Source organism: Mobula hypostoma, chromosome 10, assembly GCF_963921235.1.
Source record: "Mobula hypostoma chromosome 10, sMobHyp1.1, whole genome shotgun sequence".
NCBI lineage: Eukaryota > Metazoa > Chordata > Chondrichthyes > Myliobatiformes > Myliobatidae > Mobula > Mobula hypostoma.
Genome location: NC_086106.1, coordinates 59273345 through 59292531, shown reverse-complemented (window position 1 = coordinate 59292531; position 19187 = coordinate 59273345). Strand labels below are relative to the sequence as shown.

Here is a 19187-nt window from a genome sequence, read left to right as displayed (position 1 = left end):
TTGTGAATAATAGAACTCAGTGAAGACGTTGAGAGCGGGGACTTTACTAAATTTTTCTCTCAATTTTTAATGGAAGTCTTTCGATCGGAGGTCTTCTCTTCCCCTCCGGTACTTGATTTCGCCTATTGATTGTTAAAACAAAAACCCTCAAAAGAATTGCGTCCGCATCCTGTAATTCTCCAGTTTCACTATGTGAGTACTAAGGAGCACTTAATCCAAATTGCTCGTCGGAAAGGAATTATCGTTCATCAAAATCTGAAGTTTCATTTGGTTGAAGATTATTGCCCTGAGGTATTCCAAGAAAGATTGCATTTTAGCTCGGTGATGTTGGAATTATATCAAAGGAACTTTCACCCGGCATTGTTATACCCCGCCCGCTTAAGAGTAGTTTTACTCGACAATTCATTTAAATGGTTTAAAACCGTGGACGACGCACAACAATTTGTTGAAGAACATTCCTTGAGCTCAGATGTTTAATTACTTTACTGTTCTTTTGAGTTTGTATACATCTGGTTTATTAGTTAATAATCAGCATATAGATTTGGACATTTTACATTTGTAGAGCCTTGGCCTTGGGCTGAGTCTTCTGGTATTTTGTTTTCGCTTATATCTGCTCTATGTTAATATCCCTTTTCTTTTCCTTGATTATTTTAATTTTCTTTTATTTTTAAAGGTCCATTTGAGAAAATTATTAAGACTTTGACTTGGTGATCATTTGATTTTTTTTGAAATATTATTAAGAGTGTACTCTGTTTTATTTCTTAAGACCAGGTCTTTTAAAATGGTCTGGAAAGGATTGTTTTTTTTTCATCTGTGTTTGGGATTCCACTTGTAATGTTCAGACTATGGGTGGTTTTTATTTTATTTTTTTAATTGGAGATTTGCCGTCAGGGAGATGGGGGTTGGGTGGCTCTTAGTTAGTTTACTGGCTGCCTATTGGCCAGGGTTTTGGGGCTTTGTGGGAAGGGGAGGGATTATTTTTACTTTAGTTTTTCACACTTGGGCTGACTTGAAACTACAAAAATATCTGTATTGTCGTAACTTCCAGTTCCTCTTTAAACTTCTGTTCCTCTTCCTGATTTGTGAGTTTCCTGTGCAATTTGGTTAATCCTTTACTTACCATATGGTTTATTGGAGGAAAATGGATAATATTATTAACTTTGTTTCATGGAACACGAATGGTTTGAATCATCCAATTAAATGGAAGAAGATTTTTAAAGATTTTCAGAGATTGAATGCTCAGATTATTTTTGTGCAGGAGACTCATGAGGAAGGAGGAAAATCAGTGTTTTTTTAGATTTGAATGGGGAACAGTTTCATTCAAACTCATCAACCAAAGTGAAAGGTGTTTCCATTTTTATAGACTCTTTGATCTCATTTGTTCATTATGATATAATCTCAGACCCATATGGTAGATTTCTATTAATTACTGGTTTACTTTATAACCAAAAAGTAGTTTTGATTGATATTTATGTACCAAATATTGATTATCCTGAATTTTTTAAACATTTATTTGTATCTTTTCCTAATTTAAATAAATATATGTTAATAACGGGAGGTATTTTAATTGTTGTTTGAATCCTATGATGGATAAGTCTGCACCCAATCAGGCACTTCCAAACAAATCTGCTATTTTTATTAACTCCTTTTTAGTAGACTCGGGACTTTTAGACGTTTGGAGATTTTTACATCCTAATGATAAAGAGTTCTCTTTCTTTTCTCATGTATATCATAATTACTCCAGAATTGATTACTTTTTTATTGATTCTTGATTAGTTTCATTTGTTACTACCTGTGAGTATGATAGAATCGGCATTTCTGACCATGTGCCTTTGAAATTATCAATTAAATTTAGGGATACAATTTTTAGTACTAGACAATGGAGGTTCAATTCTATTTTGCTTCAAGATGTAAATTTTGATAATTTTATTAAAGAACAGATTGCATTTTTCTTTTCATCTAACTCAACGGAAGAAATTTCCAGTGGGATATTATGGGATACCTTTAAAGCATATATTTGCGGGCATATTATTTCATACTCTGCTGAAGTGATAAAACGTATAATAGTGAAATACGTACATTGGCTAAGATTAAAGAAATTGATAAAAAATATTCCATTGCTCCTAATTTGGAGTTTTATAAAGAGGGAGTTGAACCTCTCCAATTGAAAATCAATTACTTAAAATTAAGAGTCAATTTTACATACATGGTGATAAATCGGGCAAATTACTGGCTAATCAATTGAAAGCTGCTTTGGCGAAACATCAGATTAATAAAGTTCGTAGAAGGGCTGTTAAATTGATGACTGATGATGATGAAATTAATAAATCTTTTCAAGAATTTTATACCAATTTATATCAATCAGAATTTTCTGATGATCCTACCATAATGCATGAACTTTTAAGGAAACTAAATATTCTGAAATTACAAGCCGATGAACGTTTAACATTAGATGCACCCATTACTAAAGAGGAAATAAGGAAAACAATTATTTCGATGAATTCTGGTAAAGCACCTGGCCCGGATGGGTATACAGTTGAATTTGATAAATCTTTTTCGGATGTACTTTCTCCCTGGTTATGTAGAATTTTTAAAGATTCCTTATCTGTAGGTAAGTTACCACAATCCTTTTATGAAGCATCTATCTCTTTAATTCCTAAAAAAGATAAAGATCCCACTGAATGTGCATCATATAGACGTATATCTTTGTTGAATGTGGATTCTAACATTTTTTCTAAAATATTAGGAATTAGAATAGAGAAGGTACTACCACAAATTGTCTCTAAAGATCGGACAGGATTTATTAAAAATCGTTATTCACATTTTAATGTTAAGAGGCTAATGAACATTGTATACACTACTTCAGTTAAAACTCCAGAATGTGTTATTTCTCTTGATGCTGAGAAGGCATTTGACAGACTTGAGTGGGAATATTTATTTGGTATACTTGAGAAATTTAATTTTAGCCCAAAATTTATATCCTAGATTCAATTGATATATCGTACACCTCTGGCTGCTGTATTTACCAATAATCAGAGATCCCCGTTTTTTAGGCTTTTTCAAGGTACTAGACAGGGCTGTCCTTTAAGCCCTTTACTATTTGATATTGCCCTGGAGCCCTTGGCAATTGCTATTCATGACTCACCTAATATATTTGGCATTATTCCTGGGAATGGAATGCATAAAGTATCACTATATGCAGATGACCTGTTACTATATATCTCTAACCCAGAGAAATCCATCCCTGCAGTAATAACACTATTTGCTCAGTTTAGTAGTTTTTCTGGTGATAAATTGAATCTTAATAACAGTATGCTTTTCCCATTAAATATGCAAGTTCCAATTTATAGACAATCGCCATTTAGATTAGTTACTGATTATTTTATTTATTTTGGTGTTAAAATTACTAAGAAGCACAAGGATCTATTTAAAGTTAATTTTTTACCCTGAATTGATCATGTTAAACAAATGTTTACTAAATGGTCCCCTTTGTCCTTATCTTTGATTGGTCAAATTAATACTATTAAGATGATTATTTTACCTAAATTTTTGTATCGATTTTAGGCGGTATCAATTTTTATCTCTAAATCTTTTTTTGATATTACTGATTCTAAAATTTCTTCATATATATGGCAGAATAGAAATCCCAGGTTAAGTAAGAAATATTTACAGAAATCAAAAAAAGGTGGGTTGGCTTTGCTGAATCTTAGATTTTACTACTGGGCAATAAACATTTGATATTTAACGTTTTGGACACATGAGCTGGATGAAACTCAATGTCCATGATGGATGAACCTCGAGCGGGAGTCTGTACATGGTTTTTCATTGGCTTCTATTCTAGGAGCTGCGCTTCCCTTTGCACTTACTAAATTGAATAAACAAATGATAAATCCAATAATTAAACACACAATACGAATTTGGTTTCAATTTTGTAAATTCTTTGGATTGAACAAATTTATCCTGTCAAGTTCTATTATATCTAATTTTTTTCTTTCCACCATCTAGAATTGATTAAGCTTTTCTTTTATGGAAAATAAAGGGAATAACATGTTTTGGTGATTTATTCATGGATGATTGTTTTATATCTTTTGAACAGTTGTCTAATAAATATAATTTGCCTAGATCACACTTTCTCAGATATTTACAGATTAGTAACTTTTTGAACACTAATTTATCTATCTTTCCGATATCGCATCAAATTGAAGTTACAGAAGAGAATTTAGGTTTAAACCCCTGTCAGAAGAGTTTAATAGCCGTTATTTATGATCTGATTACGAAAATATGTCTAGGTACATCTGATAAAATTAAGTACATCTGATAAAATTAAAAAAGAGAACTTCAAATATCTTTATCCACAGAGAAATGGGAAAAATTCTTCAATGAGTCAATCCTTCCTCAATGTGTGCTGGACACACCTCGATACACCTTAAGGAGGTTCACAGGGCTCACATGTCCAAGGATAAGCGAGCTCGTTTTTATTGCCACATAAATCCTGTTTGTGATAGATGTAAATCTGAGGTAGCTTCCTTGACATATATGTTCTGGTCTTGTCCTCTTCTAGAAAAATATTGGAAAGATGTTTTTGATATAATTTCAGTAGTTCTGCATAGTGATTTACAACCTCACCCTATTACTGAAATTTTAACTACCAGTGATAGGCTCTAGTCATTTATCCTTGTCAGCTTGTCGTCTAATTGCATTTGTTACATTAATAGCCAGAAGATCCATTTTATTTAAATGGAACGACACTAATCCCCCACTACATTTCAATGGTTTTCCCAAACGAAGGCATGCCTAAACTTGGAAAAAAGATTAGGAGTGGTACTATGGATCCTTCGGCTAAATTTGAAGAAACTTGGAGGCCATTTATTCAATATTTTCATATGATGTAAGTTGACTCTTTCTGAATCCTTTGTAGTAATTTTTTTGGTACATGTATAGAGGAGTGGAGTTAACGACAAATAATAATTTTAGCCGATGTAATATGACAGCCCAAGCTTTGTTTTTGTTCTTTTAGTTAGTTTTTCTTTAGTTTAGGGGGTTGTCTTTTTTTTTCTCTTTATAAAATATCTTTTTCATGGTCAGTTACTTGAGATTGGGAGGCTAAACTATATTTGTTACTTGGAAACTGTGCTTGTTCATGTTAACTGTTATTATTGTAATCCCGAGCTCTCTGTATCATTACTATTATCGTTATGTTTAATTTTGAAACTTAATAAAAAGATTGAAAAAGAAAGATCTGGTTCTGTTACACTCCAGCACATTGAGTGATGTGGCTTAGATACAGATTAGAGTTGATAGAAGCATACCAGGGACCACATAGGGCAGACACCGCTTCATGTTATGGTCTCAGGACAGGGATAGCAATGGGTAGGACTAACACAAAAGCAGACAGACAGACACACACTTCATAAATCAAAGATTTGTGACTGAGCAACAACAGACAGTTGGGGAGGCGGAAGAGGCTGGAAGATTCTGATGGTGAGATTCCACCTCTGGACTTCTGGTACAGCATTTTTTCCCAGCTGAACACAAACACTTCAATTATATGGGCTACGTCAGCTGGAGTTGGCTGTGTTAAGAATACTCAATATCTGACCGCATACTTTGTTAAGACTGAGGCGATCTTTTATAACTTCATTGGCTAGGAGAGCCATTTTGCTTAAATGGAAGGATTCTAATCCACCTACTGTTTTTTATTGGCTTTCCTCCATTATGTCCTGTCTAAGTTTAGAGAAAATAAGAAGTCGGACATTTGATACATCCCTTAAATTTGAAGAAACCTGGCGACCTTTTATTCAATATTTTCATATGGTTTTATTGCTCTTCCAGGTACATTCTCGAAATTTTGGGTTTGATCAGAAAGTTTCTCTTTTTTCTTGCTTTTACTCTCAGTGTGGGCTGCACAGCCCCCTTTTTCTTCTTTTTTTTTAGTTTTTGTTTTTGTTTATAGAGAATAGTGGGGTTCTTTTTTTCTATATATAAAAATTATAAAAGTTTCTTTATCTTTTTTCTCTTTTTATGAAATGATAAGAGGAGAATTATCTTTTTTATTATATATTATTAGATTAATACTATGTATGATCTTGTTAATGTTTATTTTACCTTCTATATGTATTGTTATCGATATAGATAGTTGAGATAATTCTCCTCTTGTTTGTATATATGTACTTTTTTTAAATTAATAAAAAGATTGATAAAGAAAAAAAAGACTGAGGCAATCTTCCTGTAAACATGGGGCAATGTCTCCTGCAGCTGAAGGTTAACTCTGAAAACTGTATGACATCAGAGCAGGAATTACCAACCATGTCCTTTTGCTTTCTATTTCTCAGTCATTGGGGAGAGAGAGAATGATTGTTTCAGATGGTAGGTGAGGTGACAATCCATTGAGCTGCTTGCATGTGGCATCTGTACGCATCCAGGCAAGTGGAAATTATGTCTTGTAGATGGTGAAAAGGCTCTAGGCTCTCAGGAGGCAAGGCTTCATGACTCTGGCCTGCTCTTTAGCCACACTATATACGTGGCTACTTCAGCTGAGTTAAATGCCAACCCTATAAGATCCCTGGTTTCACACGGAGGTCAAAGGAAGGTGGGTTAGACTTTTGTAGCACAACTGGTTAATGGTAGGTGTGCCTAGCAGGACCTACATGTGTCCAGGTCTTACCACATGAAGACATGTGCTGCTTCACTTGTTGAGAAGTTGTGAACCTCAAGCAATGTGAACACCCACACTCTGATGGAAGGAAAGTCAATGATAAAGCAACAGAACGTGGTTCAGTGTTCTGCCCTGGGGTCATTGGCCTCTTACAAGACATTGAAGGACACAGACCTAATGTGGACAATTGTGATTACCGTAGATAGAGAAATGTACAGCATAGTTATGATGGGCTGAAGGGCCAAATTCTGTGCTGTGCAACCTTAGGCTCCATGACAATCAAAATTATTTTATTCAGTATCCAACGGATATTTTGGAAAAATATTTAGATTTAAATCCTTTTCAAAAAGGTGTAATAACAACTATTTATAATATAATTATGAAATAATGTCCAGACTTATCTAATAAAATTAAGAATGATTGGGAAAGGGAACTTAAGCTTACTTTACCTATTGAAAAATGGGGAAAAAATTCTTCATTTAGTTAATTCTTCCTCTATATGTGCTAAACATGCACTGATACAGTTTAAAGTAGTACATAGGATTCATATGTCTAAGGATAAACTAACTTGTTATTACTCTCATATAAATCCTATATGTGATAGATGTCACACTGAGATAGCTTCTTTAACTCATATAGACAATAGACAATAGGTGCAGGAGTAGGCCATTCAGCTCTTCGAGCCAGCACCACCATTCACTGTGATCATGGCTGATCATCCACAATCAGTACCCTTTTCATATCTTCTCCCCATATCCTTTCACTCCACTATCTTTAAGAGCTCTATCTAACTCTTTTTTGAAAGAATCCAGAGAATTGGCCTCCACTGCCTTCTGCGGCAGAGCATTCCACAGAACCACAACCCTCTGTGTGAGCAACACACATCAAAGTTGCTGGTGAATGCAGCAGGCCAGGCAGCAACTCTAGGAAGAGGTACAGTCCACGTTTCGGGCCGAGACCCTTCAGTTTTTCCTTAACTCCATTCTAAATTGTCTACCCCTTATTCTTAAACTGTGGCCTCTGGTTCTGGACTCCCCCAACATCGGGAACATGTTTCCTGCCTCTAGCTTGTCCAATCCCCTAATAATCTTATATATTTCAATCAGATTCCCTCTCATCCTTCTAAATTCCAGTGTATACAACCCCAGTCGCTCCAATCTTTCAACATATGACAGTCTCACCATCCTGGGAATTAACCTTGTGAACCTCCGCTGCACTCCCTCAATAGCTAGAATGTACTTCCTTTGGAGACCAAAACTGTAAACAATATTCCACGTGTGGTCTCACCAGGGCCCTGTACAACTGCAGAAGGACCTCTTTGCTCCTATACTCAATTCCCCTTGTCATGAAGGCCAGCATGCCATTAGCTTTCTTCACTGCCTGCTGTACCTGCATGCTTACTTTCAGTGACAGATGAACACGGATACCTAGATCTCGTTGTACTTCCCCTTTTCCTAACTTGACACCATTCAGTTAGTAATCTGCCTTCCTGTTCTTGCCACCAAAGTGGATAACCTCACATTTATCCACATTAAACTGCATCTGCCATGCATCTGCCAACCCGTCCAAGTCACCCTGTATTCTCATAACATCCTCCTCACATTTCACACTGTCACCTAGCTTTGTGTCATCTGCAAATTTGCTAAAGTTACTTTTAATCCCTTCAGCTAAATCATTAATGTATATTGTAAATACCTGTGGTCCCAGCACCGAGCCTTGCAGTTCACCACTAGTCACTGCCTGCCATTCTGAAAGGGACCCATTAATCCCTACTCTTTGTTTCCTGTCTGTTTTGGTCATGTCCTTTTCTGAAAAAATACTGGAAAGATATCTTTGATATTATTTCAACTGTGCTGAGTATTGATTTACAATCTCACCCTATTACTGCAAGTTTTGGTTTACCAATGATAGAACCAAATCATTTAACCTCTTCAGCTTGTCAGATGATTGCATTTGTTACATTAATGGCTATAAGATCCATTTTGCTGAATTGGAAAGAGATTAATCCTCCCACTACATTTCACTGGTTCTCTCAAACTATGTTGTGTTTAAATTTAGAAAAAATTAGAAGTGTCATTTATGATCCTTCTATTAAATTCGAAAAGACTTGGAGGCCATTTATTCAACACTTCCATATGATGTAATTTGACCTTTTCCAAATCTATTCTATTTCTTTCACATGTATGGAGGGAGGAGCGGAGTTAATGACACTAATGGTCCTGTTTGACGTAACACAACAGCCCATGATTTTTTCTTTTCTTTAGTTTAGTTGATTAGTATTGTCTAGATTAGTTTTCTTTTTGGGGTATTTTGTTTTTTTTCTCCTTTTCTTTTTTCATGCTACTTCTGCATTTTTTTTTCTTATATTCGTATGCTGTAAGATTTTGGGTGGTTTAATATCCGTGTGTTAACTGAGTTTATTTATATATGCTAATTATTAACAATGTAATCCCAATAGCTTTGTATTAATACTATGTTATGTTTAACATTTTGATATTAATAAAAAGATTGGGAAAAAAGCTATTTTTTCTGTATTTGCTTTTGCACATTTTTACATTGTCTAGTCCCATAGATTTGTAAGTGTTTCCCTGATGACTAATCAGTTGATGGATGTCATGGGCTGCCATCCTCACCTCTGCAATTTAGCTCCTTGATCCATTTTAGGACTGAGGGTGTGATGAAGATTGGATTCAAGTAGATCTGGTGAAACCTAAACTGGGTATTGCTGAGCAAGTCACACTATACAACATTTTTTTTTTTGAAAGTGTTGTTTACACAGATGTTTTGTTTTGCTTGTGATAGACTTGTGTCCAGCTTGAAGCTGAACACAAATATAATTTCAGACTACTTGTATCACGTAGGAATTTGGAGAAACAAGAAATTAACTTTTATTGAATATAATGCGATTAATTACATAATAGTGCTGATGCTTTGCAATAGTTCAACTAAGCTAAAAATGTTTTGTTGATGATTTTCATTTGTACTCAGTATCTGAGCCTTCTCGCTGAAGTGTCCAAATAATCAGCCAGCACTGATGGATTCCAGTTACCCTGATACTGTTTCTCCATCACTGTAATGTCCTGGTGAAACCTTTCATTGTGCTTGTCACTGACAGCGCCAATGTAGAAAACAAATCTTTAGTGACATGTTGCACTTCATGGTTTTGTATACTTCAAGCATGTTGTCAACCAGCTGCACACAGCCTGGTACTCTGTAGTTGCCAAGGAAGTTTTCAACAACATGCTTGAATGCCTTCGATGTGAATTTTTCCAGTCCCACTAGAAGTTCTTCGATTTGCTTGTCATAAGTGATCTGTTTGATTTGTGGACCATCAAAAATGCCTTCTTTAGTCTTAGCATCAGTTAATCTGACTTGAATTATGAATCAAAATAACAAATATAGGTGATTTCAAAAAAATTGGTGCATGACAGGGAAATTTTGTGGTGATTCTCCTGCAGCCCAAAATCCGTAAGATACACCCAAAAGTATTCAGGAAGCAAAATCTTTGTCCAGTGTGTCAGAGAGCTTTGAGCTGATTGGTAGGTTATAGGATCGTATAACTCTTCCTTTTTGCCTGCTGCGGGTGTAATGCAGCATAAAATATCACCTCAGTGCAGGCAGTCCCAGTACAGCTGTTCGGGGGTTATGGTTTTCATATTGTTCAATGAATCAGGGTAGACCCCTGGCTCAATACTGGTGAGAGGAAAGAAGCACATGCCAAGACATGGTTTTATAGATTGAAATGAAGTCCAGTTGCTGCTATTGAGCCTCCGGGACAATGAAGTTATAAAGACTGTTATGGATGCCTGTCTCGAGAGAGGACTCCAGCTGTCCGCAGGATTGCTTGACTAGCTGTGCAGAGTGGAGCTGGCCAGCCCTGTGGAGCAGTGGCTGAAATACAGAAGACACAGAGTGAAGGGCTACAAACTTCACGTGCGCCCTTGGCGTCGGCAATGAGAATTCTTTTTTACCTCAGGTAATTTCAAACAGATTGTACACTTAGGGAATGATGGCACTTGTGATTCCTGCGGAGGTCCAAGTACTTAAGGAGAGCCAGAAATGCCAGATGACATGCTGTCACCACCTGAGCCTTGCAAGGGCTCGCATGGTTGTACTGTCTGATAGTTTCTGCTCTAAAAGAATGAGAAGTTGAGTTTATTGCCCTACGACAAATGCATGAAAAACACACTTGCAGCAGTATCACAGGCACGTAGCATCATTTAAGCAGCATTCTCAAGCAAAGCAAATTTGGCATAAATTATAAACAACTTTAAAAAGAAAAAAGCTATTAAAACAAAAATAAGTCATTTTTAGTGTTAGGTGTTCAAAGTGGTCACAGTGTTGCTAAACTTCAGAGCTGAGAATTTTGCTGTTATACCCTTTCCCTGTTGCCTGGATGGAATTGGGCACAGATCAGCCACGACTGCCCGGAGCTCAGAGCTTGGAACTTCAAAGTGGTAGTAAGATTAGTGCCTTCGGGCAGAATGGTCTTATCATTCAAAACTCAACAGCTCAGCTCACCTGTTGCAAAAGCCACTTCCTTCGACACTAGCCGCAGCTCGATGATAGTGAACTGAGGCAGTTCCAGGTTATCCACGCCAGTTACTGCTGCATCTCCGCCTTTCCAGTAAAACACAATGTCATCTGTTGTATAGCCATCTACAAGGGGAGAAAGAGAAGAGGCAGTGATATCTATTCTTCATTCGCGACAGGCACTTCCCCCTCACAGTTCACTGGATTCTGATCAACACCAATCACACAATTAGACAATACCAACATTTAAAGACATTTGAACAGGATATGAAAGGTTGAGAGAGATAAAGGTCAAATGCAGGCAAATGAAAATGACTTTGATGGGCATCCTGAGGGCATGCTTGAGTTGGGTCAAAGGGCCTTTGTTCAAGCTGTATAATTGAAGTAACACCAGTGAAAATTAGGAATAGAAGCACAATTAGGCCATTCGAACCATTGAATTTACTGTGTGAAATTATGCTGAATGTATAATTTGTGACTAGAAGTAGGTTACAGTTTTTCAAATAAGATCTGTGATTTAATAACCTTTAATCTTCATTCCCATCTATCTTCAGTAACCTTTCACCCCTTATCAAGAGTTGATCTTCCTCTTCCTTAATATTGAGAGCCTCTACTTCAGCTGCCCTGTGAGGAAGTGACTTCCAAAGACACTGCTTTGATAATTTTTTAATAATCGCTTCCACTCCATCTTAATTTGAAATAGTGACCTCTAGTCTTAGACTCTCCCATCAGTGGAAAGGCCCTCTCCAAATTCACCTTCTCAAGACCATTCGGGACTGACCCCAACCATTCTTTTACATTTCAGTGGACACAAGGTTGTCAAATCCTGTCCCCTCGGGCAACTCCCCATTCCAGATGTAACAAAGCAAAGGGAGTCTGCAACACCCAATGCACTTGTGATTAACTTCTGAATTTGCTTTTTCTGGATAAATGCCATAGAACATACAATAGTTTCTGCCGAGATTTGGCCTATTAGTCAAATATTATTGTTGGTTGATTATTATCACTTTGGAAGTGGCTGCTATAAAGTGAATATTGAATATTTAATATGCTTGGATACTCATCAAAAACAATTTAATGAAAATAAGATATGACCTCTTTCAAGCATGAGCCCTATGCTGATAAAGTAATGATCAGTCACTGTATTGAAACCCATTTTGATTTGCAGACATTTCTAATCTAACCAATGTGAATAGATTTACAGAGAAATAGCTCTTCAGTATTCAACAGGGATTACAGTAATTAGAGTGGTTGCCCATTGTTATATCAACTACATTTCTCAACATTTCTATTAAATTGACTAAGACAAGAAACTATTGGAATTTCTCTGCATTTATGCAGGGATGCCAAGTTAAGCTAAATCTATCTGCCTGCACATGATCTATACTTGTCTATTTTCTGACTATTCACATGTCTGTCTAAATGCTTCTTAAATGACACTGTCATATCTGCTTCCATCTCCACTCCCGGAAACACCTACCACTCTCTGTGTGAAAGAAATTACCTTGCAAGTCCTCTTTAAGCTTTCTGCCCCTCATCTTAAAGCTGTTTTCTCTAGTATTTGACATTTCTACCCTGGGATATAGACTCTGACTGTCTATCTATGTATACCTTCCATAATTTTATAAATTGCAGACATCTGCAACCTTAGTAATCAGCCCACCTACCTACATTTTCATTGAAATCATTTATATCTGTAAGGGGTTTCTTCTTTATGTTACTTGCTAAGGCTAATAAAATGGCTTCTCTGTAGTGTTATAATAAAATGTTTTTTTTTGTAATGTTAACTGCTGAGGTAAGGGGCTCTCTGGAGCAGCATGTTTGGGTTATAATTACTGATAGTGGGACTTGTATTTATTTGCTAACCAATTGGGATAGATGTTATTCTTTCTTGTGTGCCTGTAAGCTGTTGTTTGCGCGGGATTTGGGGAAGAAAAGAGAAGACGCACCCGAAGAGATGCTGTGACCCGGTGAGTGGAACGAACCCTGAGCTGGGGCTCGGGACCCGGCAGAGTTCGGAGAAGATCAACTGGTGGAAAAAGGATACCGGATTTTGTGAGCTCCATCAAATTATTTGTGCACAGAACTTATAAACTTACTGATTTGGCGCCTTTATTTTATTTGTTTCTACTAACCCATCACCAAGAAATAATTATAAAGTGTAATCATTTTCTTGCCTATTGTGTACCATCTGATATTTTATGTTGTGTGCTTGTGCCGGGGAGCAATCACACAGTATCTACACCAACACGATTACAGAGTTGGTGTGGTCAACACCAGTTTACCCTAGACGAACGGAAGTCCAGTGGGGCATAGTTGCTACATATCTGTCACATACAACAAAGGTCTCAACACTGACCCTTGTGGAACACCACTGGTTGCATTCCTCTAGTCAGAACACCCCTCTGCTGATGCCCTTCCCCCTCTATGGTAAAGTCAATTTTGAATCTAATCTAGCAAGTCTTCATGGATGCCATGTGCATTAATCCTCTGGATCAGTCTACCATAAGGGATCTTGTCGAAAACCTTACTAAAGTCTATGTGTACAGCATACACTACCCTACACTCCTCAAGTGCACTGTGGAGTACCTTCACCACATGGAATGCAATAAGTCAAGAAGAGTATAGTGCCTCACATTTTTACTGTTATGCTTGTGATGAACCCCTAGGTTTACCTTGCTGTGGACTGTCATTTTTAAGAGAGAATGCCTGAGTGACGTCAGCTGCCGGCTTTCTTGGCTCCTATTTGATTCTTCATAAGAGAGAGAGAGGGGTGGAGCTATGGGACTCTGCATCTTGTTTTGATTTGAGCAAGGACACTCCCTCACACACGGTCAGTCGCAGTTGGAGTCGGACAATGCAAGGTTGTACAATGGAAGGACACTCACTCACACACGGTCTGTTGCAGTTGGAGTCGGGCAATGGAAGGTTGGACAATGCAAGGACACTCACTCACACACGGTCAGTCGCAGTTGGAGTTGGACTGTGGAAGGACACTCACTCACACACGGTCAGTCGCAGTTGGAGTTGGACAGTGGAAGGTTGGACAATGGAAGGACACTCACTCACACACGGTCAGTCGCAGTTGGAGTTGGACAGTGGAAGGTTGGACAATGGAAAGACACTCACTCACACATGGTCAGTTGCAGTTCGAGTCGGACAATGGAAGGTCGGACAATGCAAGGACACTCACTGACACACGGTCAGTCGCAGTTGGAGTTGGACAGTGGAAGGTTGGACAATGGAAGGACACTCACTCACACACAGTCTGTTGCAGTTGGAGTCGGGCAATGGAAGGTTGGACAATGCAAGGACACTCACACACGGTCAGTCGCAGTTGGAGTTGGACTGTGGAAGGACACTCACTCACACACGGTCAGTCGCCGTTGGAGTTGGACAGTGGAAGGTTGGACAGTGGAAGGACACTCACTCACACACGGTCAGTCGCAGTTGGAGTTGGACAGTGGAAGGTTGGACAATGGAAGGACACTCACTCACACATGGTCAGTTGCAGTTCGAGTCGGACAATGGAAGGTCGGACAATGCAAGGACACTCACTCACACACGGTCAGTCGCAGTTGGAGTTGGACAGTGGAAGGTTGGACAATGGAAGGACACTCACTCACACACGGTCAGTCGCAGTTGGAGTTGGACAGTGGAAGGTTGGACAATGGAAGGACACTCACTCACACATGGTCAGTTGCAGTTCGAGTCGGACAATGGAAGGTCGGACAATGCAAGGACACTCACTCACACACGGTCAGTCGCAGTTGGAGTTGGACAGTGGAAGGTTGGACAATGGAAGGACACTCACTCACACACGGTCAGTCGCAGTTGGAGTTGGACAGTGGAAGGTTGGACAATGGAAGGACACTCACTCACACACGGTCAGTCGCAGTTGGAGTTGGACAATGGAAGGTTGGACAATGGAAAGACACTCACTCACACACGGTCAGTCGCAGTTGGAGTTGGACAGTGGAAGGTTGGACAATGGAAGGACACTCACTCACACATGGTCAGTTGCAGTTGGAGTTGGACAGTGGGAGGTTGGACAATGGAAGGACACTCACTCACACACGGTCAGTCGCAGTTGGAGTTGGACAGTGGAAGGTTGGACAATGCAAGGACACTCACTCACACACGGTCAGTTGCAGTTGGAGTCTGACAATGGAAGGAAGCCAGTGACTAAGGGGTCACTGGTTGAAATTTTCAGTGCCCACAAGGGTGGGTTGAGTATCGATCCAGCACATTGATAAGCGGTTATCACATTGTGTGATTGGGGCAACCTTGTGGAAACCACCTATGTGTTAACCCCTGCCTGGGTGGTAGTTCCCTTTGATGACGGTACTCTTGTGATAAGTTAGTGATAATTCGTAAGTGGATTTGGAACGACGACAGGTAAAACCCACAGCCATTGATATCCTGTTTACCACCATACAACCTGTGGAATACGACATAAAGGCCTTCTCTTGACATTCACCTTGGATTACAAATATCTCTCTCACATCATTTAATCTGTGGATGAACTGAACTTTCAAATTTTACTATCTCAAGATTTTAAGCCTGGTGCCCCCCAAGCTCAATAGTTTGGGAGTTATATTTACTCACATGTATACTCATAACACTGTTAACTTTTGACTATTCTTGTTTAAGTTGCTATATTAAGTAGATACTAATAAAGATAGTGGTTTTAACATCAAAACCAGTCTCCAGGTGTGGTCTATTGCTGCTGGTTCATTTAAACCGTTACGGGTACGTAACATACTGTATGTATTTCATTTCGGCAATTCTGTAAGAGCGGTCTGTTCTGTTTCCAGCCTGTTTGAGTTATTGTTGAATATAGGGGATGAGGAGAAAGTTGTGTCATCCAATTAGGATGGGAGAGCTGAGGGGACATTTTTCTGGTGAGAGACACTAAGGTTGGTCTTGGGCTTTTGTTCGAGAGGAGATGAAGAGAGGAGATGCTGGGGGAACCGGTCGTAGCATACAATCTGGTGGGAGACCCGTTTGTTTGAGATGGATCGCGAGCGACGTTCGGAAGGTGATGCGTGCTTTCATGCTGACCACAGGTACTTGCGTTAGCAAGCAGGTGTACAGGCATACCTAATATAGTGGTCACTGAGTATAATGACATCCTGTTATATCAGGGAGACCAAAACTGCATGTAGTACTCCAAATATAACACCACTAACATCTTGTACAGCAGTAATATGATGCCCCAACTCCTATGCTCAATATTCTGATTGATGAAAGCAAACAGTTTCTTCTCCCCATAGATGCTGCCTGACCTGCTGAGTTCCACCAGCATTTTGTGTGTTACTTAGAACTTCTTCTTTACCCTGTTTAACTAAGCAATGCCCTAATTTTAAAATTCTCGTCCTTGTTTCATAGTTTTTCCATGGCTTTATCATTCAACATATAGAATACTGTACGTAATCACCTGCCACAGTACTACCACATGACATTTCAGCTCTCTCCAATCCTGACTCTTGACTATCACTAAATATGTTCCTTCCTCCATCAACTGTCAATGCCCTAAGCTCCAGAGTAAAGATAGAAAATATTAGAAGTATGCAGCACTTCACACAAAAGAAACAGAATTTGCTTGTAATAGTGGTCACCACGTTAAAGAGACGTTGTAACATTTCAGTCATAAGCAAAGATTGAATAGGCTGGGTTTGTTTCCCTGGTGTGGAGGAGGCGGAAGGGTGATCTGATAGAAGTAGATGTAACTATGAGGGAGATGAATAGGATAGATAATAAAAACCTATGTTTCCATTATTGGGGTGTCAAAGAAAAGGATAGGTATGGATATGATGGGCTGAAGGGCCTGTTTCTGCGCATAACTAACTCTATGACAGACTGATAACTAATGTTTCAAGCCAATGACTTCTCATTGGAATGTTAAATTTTGGAACTTACTTCAATTCTTTGCCTCCCTATATCACCCTACAGTTTTGAACAAGCTTTTTGTCATTTGCTCAAACATCATGTGCCAAGTTTTGTTTGTTAAGTACTTGGACTTGTTTCACCTAATGGTACCAAGTTTCAGTTGTTATTCAGGTGGCTGGGATGATGCTGGAAATCTTTTTGTACTTACAACTTTCTATCTCCAGAGTGCAGTTCTGTTGATCCAGGGGATACCTTCGTAGATCCATCATACAAGCAGCTGTGGTGGTGATCCTGGTAGATAAGGAAAACAGTCACTTGGGCTTCAGTCACAAGGATCATTCTGTATCAGATACTATTGAATGTTCCGCTCAGTCTATGATTTATTTATGTTGTGTGTTAGCAACACAACATGGCAGCGAGCTTTCTCTGTGTCACCACACTACAGTTCATCCCATTGAAACAAAATGTTGGCCGGGTCTGTGGAGACAGAGAGAGGAGAGGATATTCTGATGTAGCATTAACCCTGCTTCTTTCTCATAGATGCTGCCTGATCAGTCTTTTGTCTTTTCACCTCAGATTCCCCGCATCTGAAACTTCAGCTTTACATTTAAATTACAGCCACCAGCACAATCATTTAGTTGTTGAAGGGACTCGATGGATGTTTCTGAATCAAGGTTCTACTGGTGAGATATCAAGACAACAATGCCTAGACACTATCAGTCAATGAGGTTAGATCAGGGGTCCCCAACCTTTGTTGTACCGCGGACCGGCCGACCGGGGTGGGGGGGGGGGGGTGGTGTTAATCATGACCGGAATATAGGTGATAAGTCAACTATAAGTCACTTATAAGTGGTTAATACACTCAATTTCATTTCTAAAAGGGTTTATCTAACAAATTTAATATTAAACACACAGCACATATTTTTCTTGCATGAATATAGTGATAAGTCAATTATAAACCACTTATAAGTCAATAGCATCATAACATTTTAAGTAACGTTTGGATATTAAACACACAGCGCATATTTTCCTCGTATTAACATATAAAATCATTGCAACACACCAATATCGCTCAATCAGTGGGAGCCCTGGGCTTGCTTCCCTGCAACAAGATGGTCCCATCGAGGGGTGATGGGAGTCATTGTAGAAAACCCCGCCTCGCAGAGGTACGATGTTGGAAGTGGAAGCAACATTTTCAGTGCTTTTGTGGCTATCTCAGGATACTCAGCCTTGACTTTGATCCAGAATGCTGGCAGAGATGCTACGTCAAATATACTTTTCAGACTGCTGTCATTTGCAAGCTCGAGGAGTTGATCTTCTTCCTGCGCTGACATGGATGATTCACCGGGGACATTCACAAATGGGTCACGGACCCATTCCTTTGCACGTCTTGGGTCATTTGCAGTTGGGAAGTAACGCTCGAATTCTGCCGACAGCGAAGATAGGTGATTGCGCACCAGCTGTGAGAAGGACAGTGCAGCCTCAGTCTCTCCCAAAATCCCAGTTAATGTTGGGAACATGTCAAATTTGCCCCTGTCCACTTGCCGTCCCCACAGTTACAGTTTGGCTTTGAAAGCAGACACTTTATCTGCCAACTTGAAGATAGTTGTCATTCTCCCCTGAAGTGACCAATTGAGTTCATTGAGCAGGTTGAAGATGTCACACAGATAAGCGAGTTTTGCTATCCACTCCTCGTCACTGAAGTGTGCTGCCAGTGGTGACTTTTTTCCTGAAAGAAATCTCTGTAGCTGCTCTCTTAACTCAAAAACCCTGGCCAGGGCGCTCCCCTTTGATAGCCACCTGACTTCAGTGTGTAAGCGAAGGCGTTTGTGCTCTGCATCTATTTCCTCGCAAAGCTGCTCAAACAGACGTGAGTTAAGGGCTTTTGCTTCGATGCGATTGTAAACTTCAACAACGTCACTCAATACGCTGTTAAGATCAGGTGACATTTTTCGGCTAGCCAGCATTTCCCTGTGTGTGACACAACGTGTAGACTGGCATTCAGGAGCAACCTCTTTGACTCGGGCAGTGAAACCAAACAGCCGTCCAGTCATAGCTGCAGCCCCGTCTGTGCATATTCCAACACAGAATGACCAGTCCAGTTTGC

General features: G+C 39.1%; 1 protein-coding gene across 3 annotated transcripts in view; it reads right to left on the bottom strand.

Annotated features, from left to right (window-relative positions):
- The window catches only part of LOC134352932 (gamma-aminobutyric acid receptor subunit beta-4-like), a 180481-nt gene that overhangs the window by 38322 nt on the left and 122972 nt on the right, over positions 1-19187 (bottom strand). For all 3 annotated transcript variants that reach the window (XM_063060573.1, XM_063060574.1, XM_063060572.1), the window contains exons 5-6: positions 17289-17371; positions 11177-11314 (exon numbers count right to left, since the gene is read on the bottom strand). In XM_063060573.1, the coding sequence (XP_062916643.1) occupies positions 11177-11314; positions 17289-17371 (221 nt within the window). The remainder of the gene's footprint in view (positions 1-11176; positions 11315-17288; positions 17372-19187) is intronic.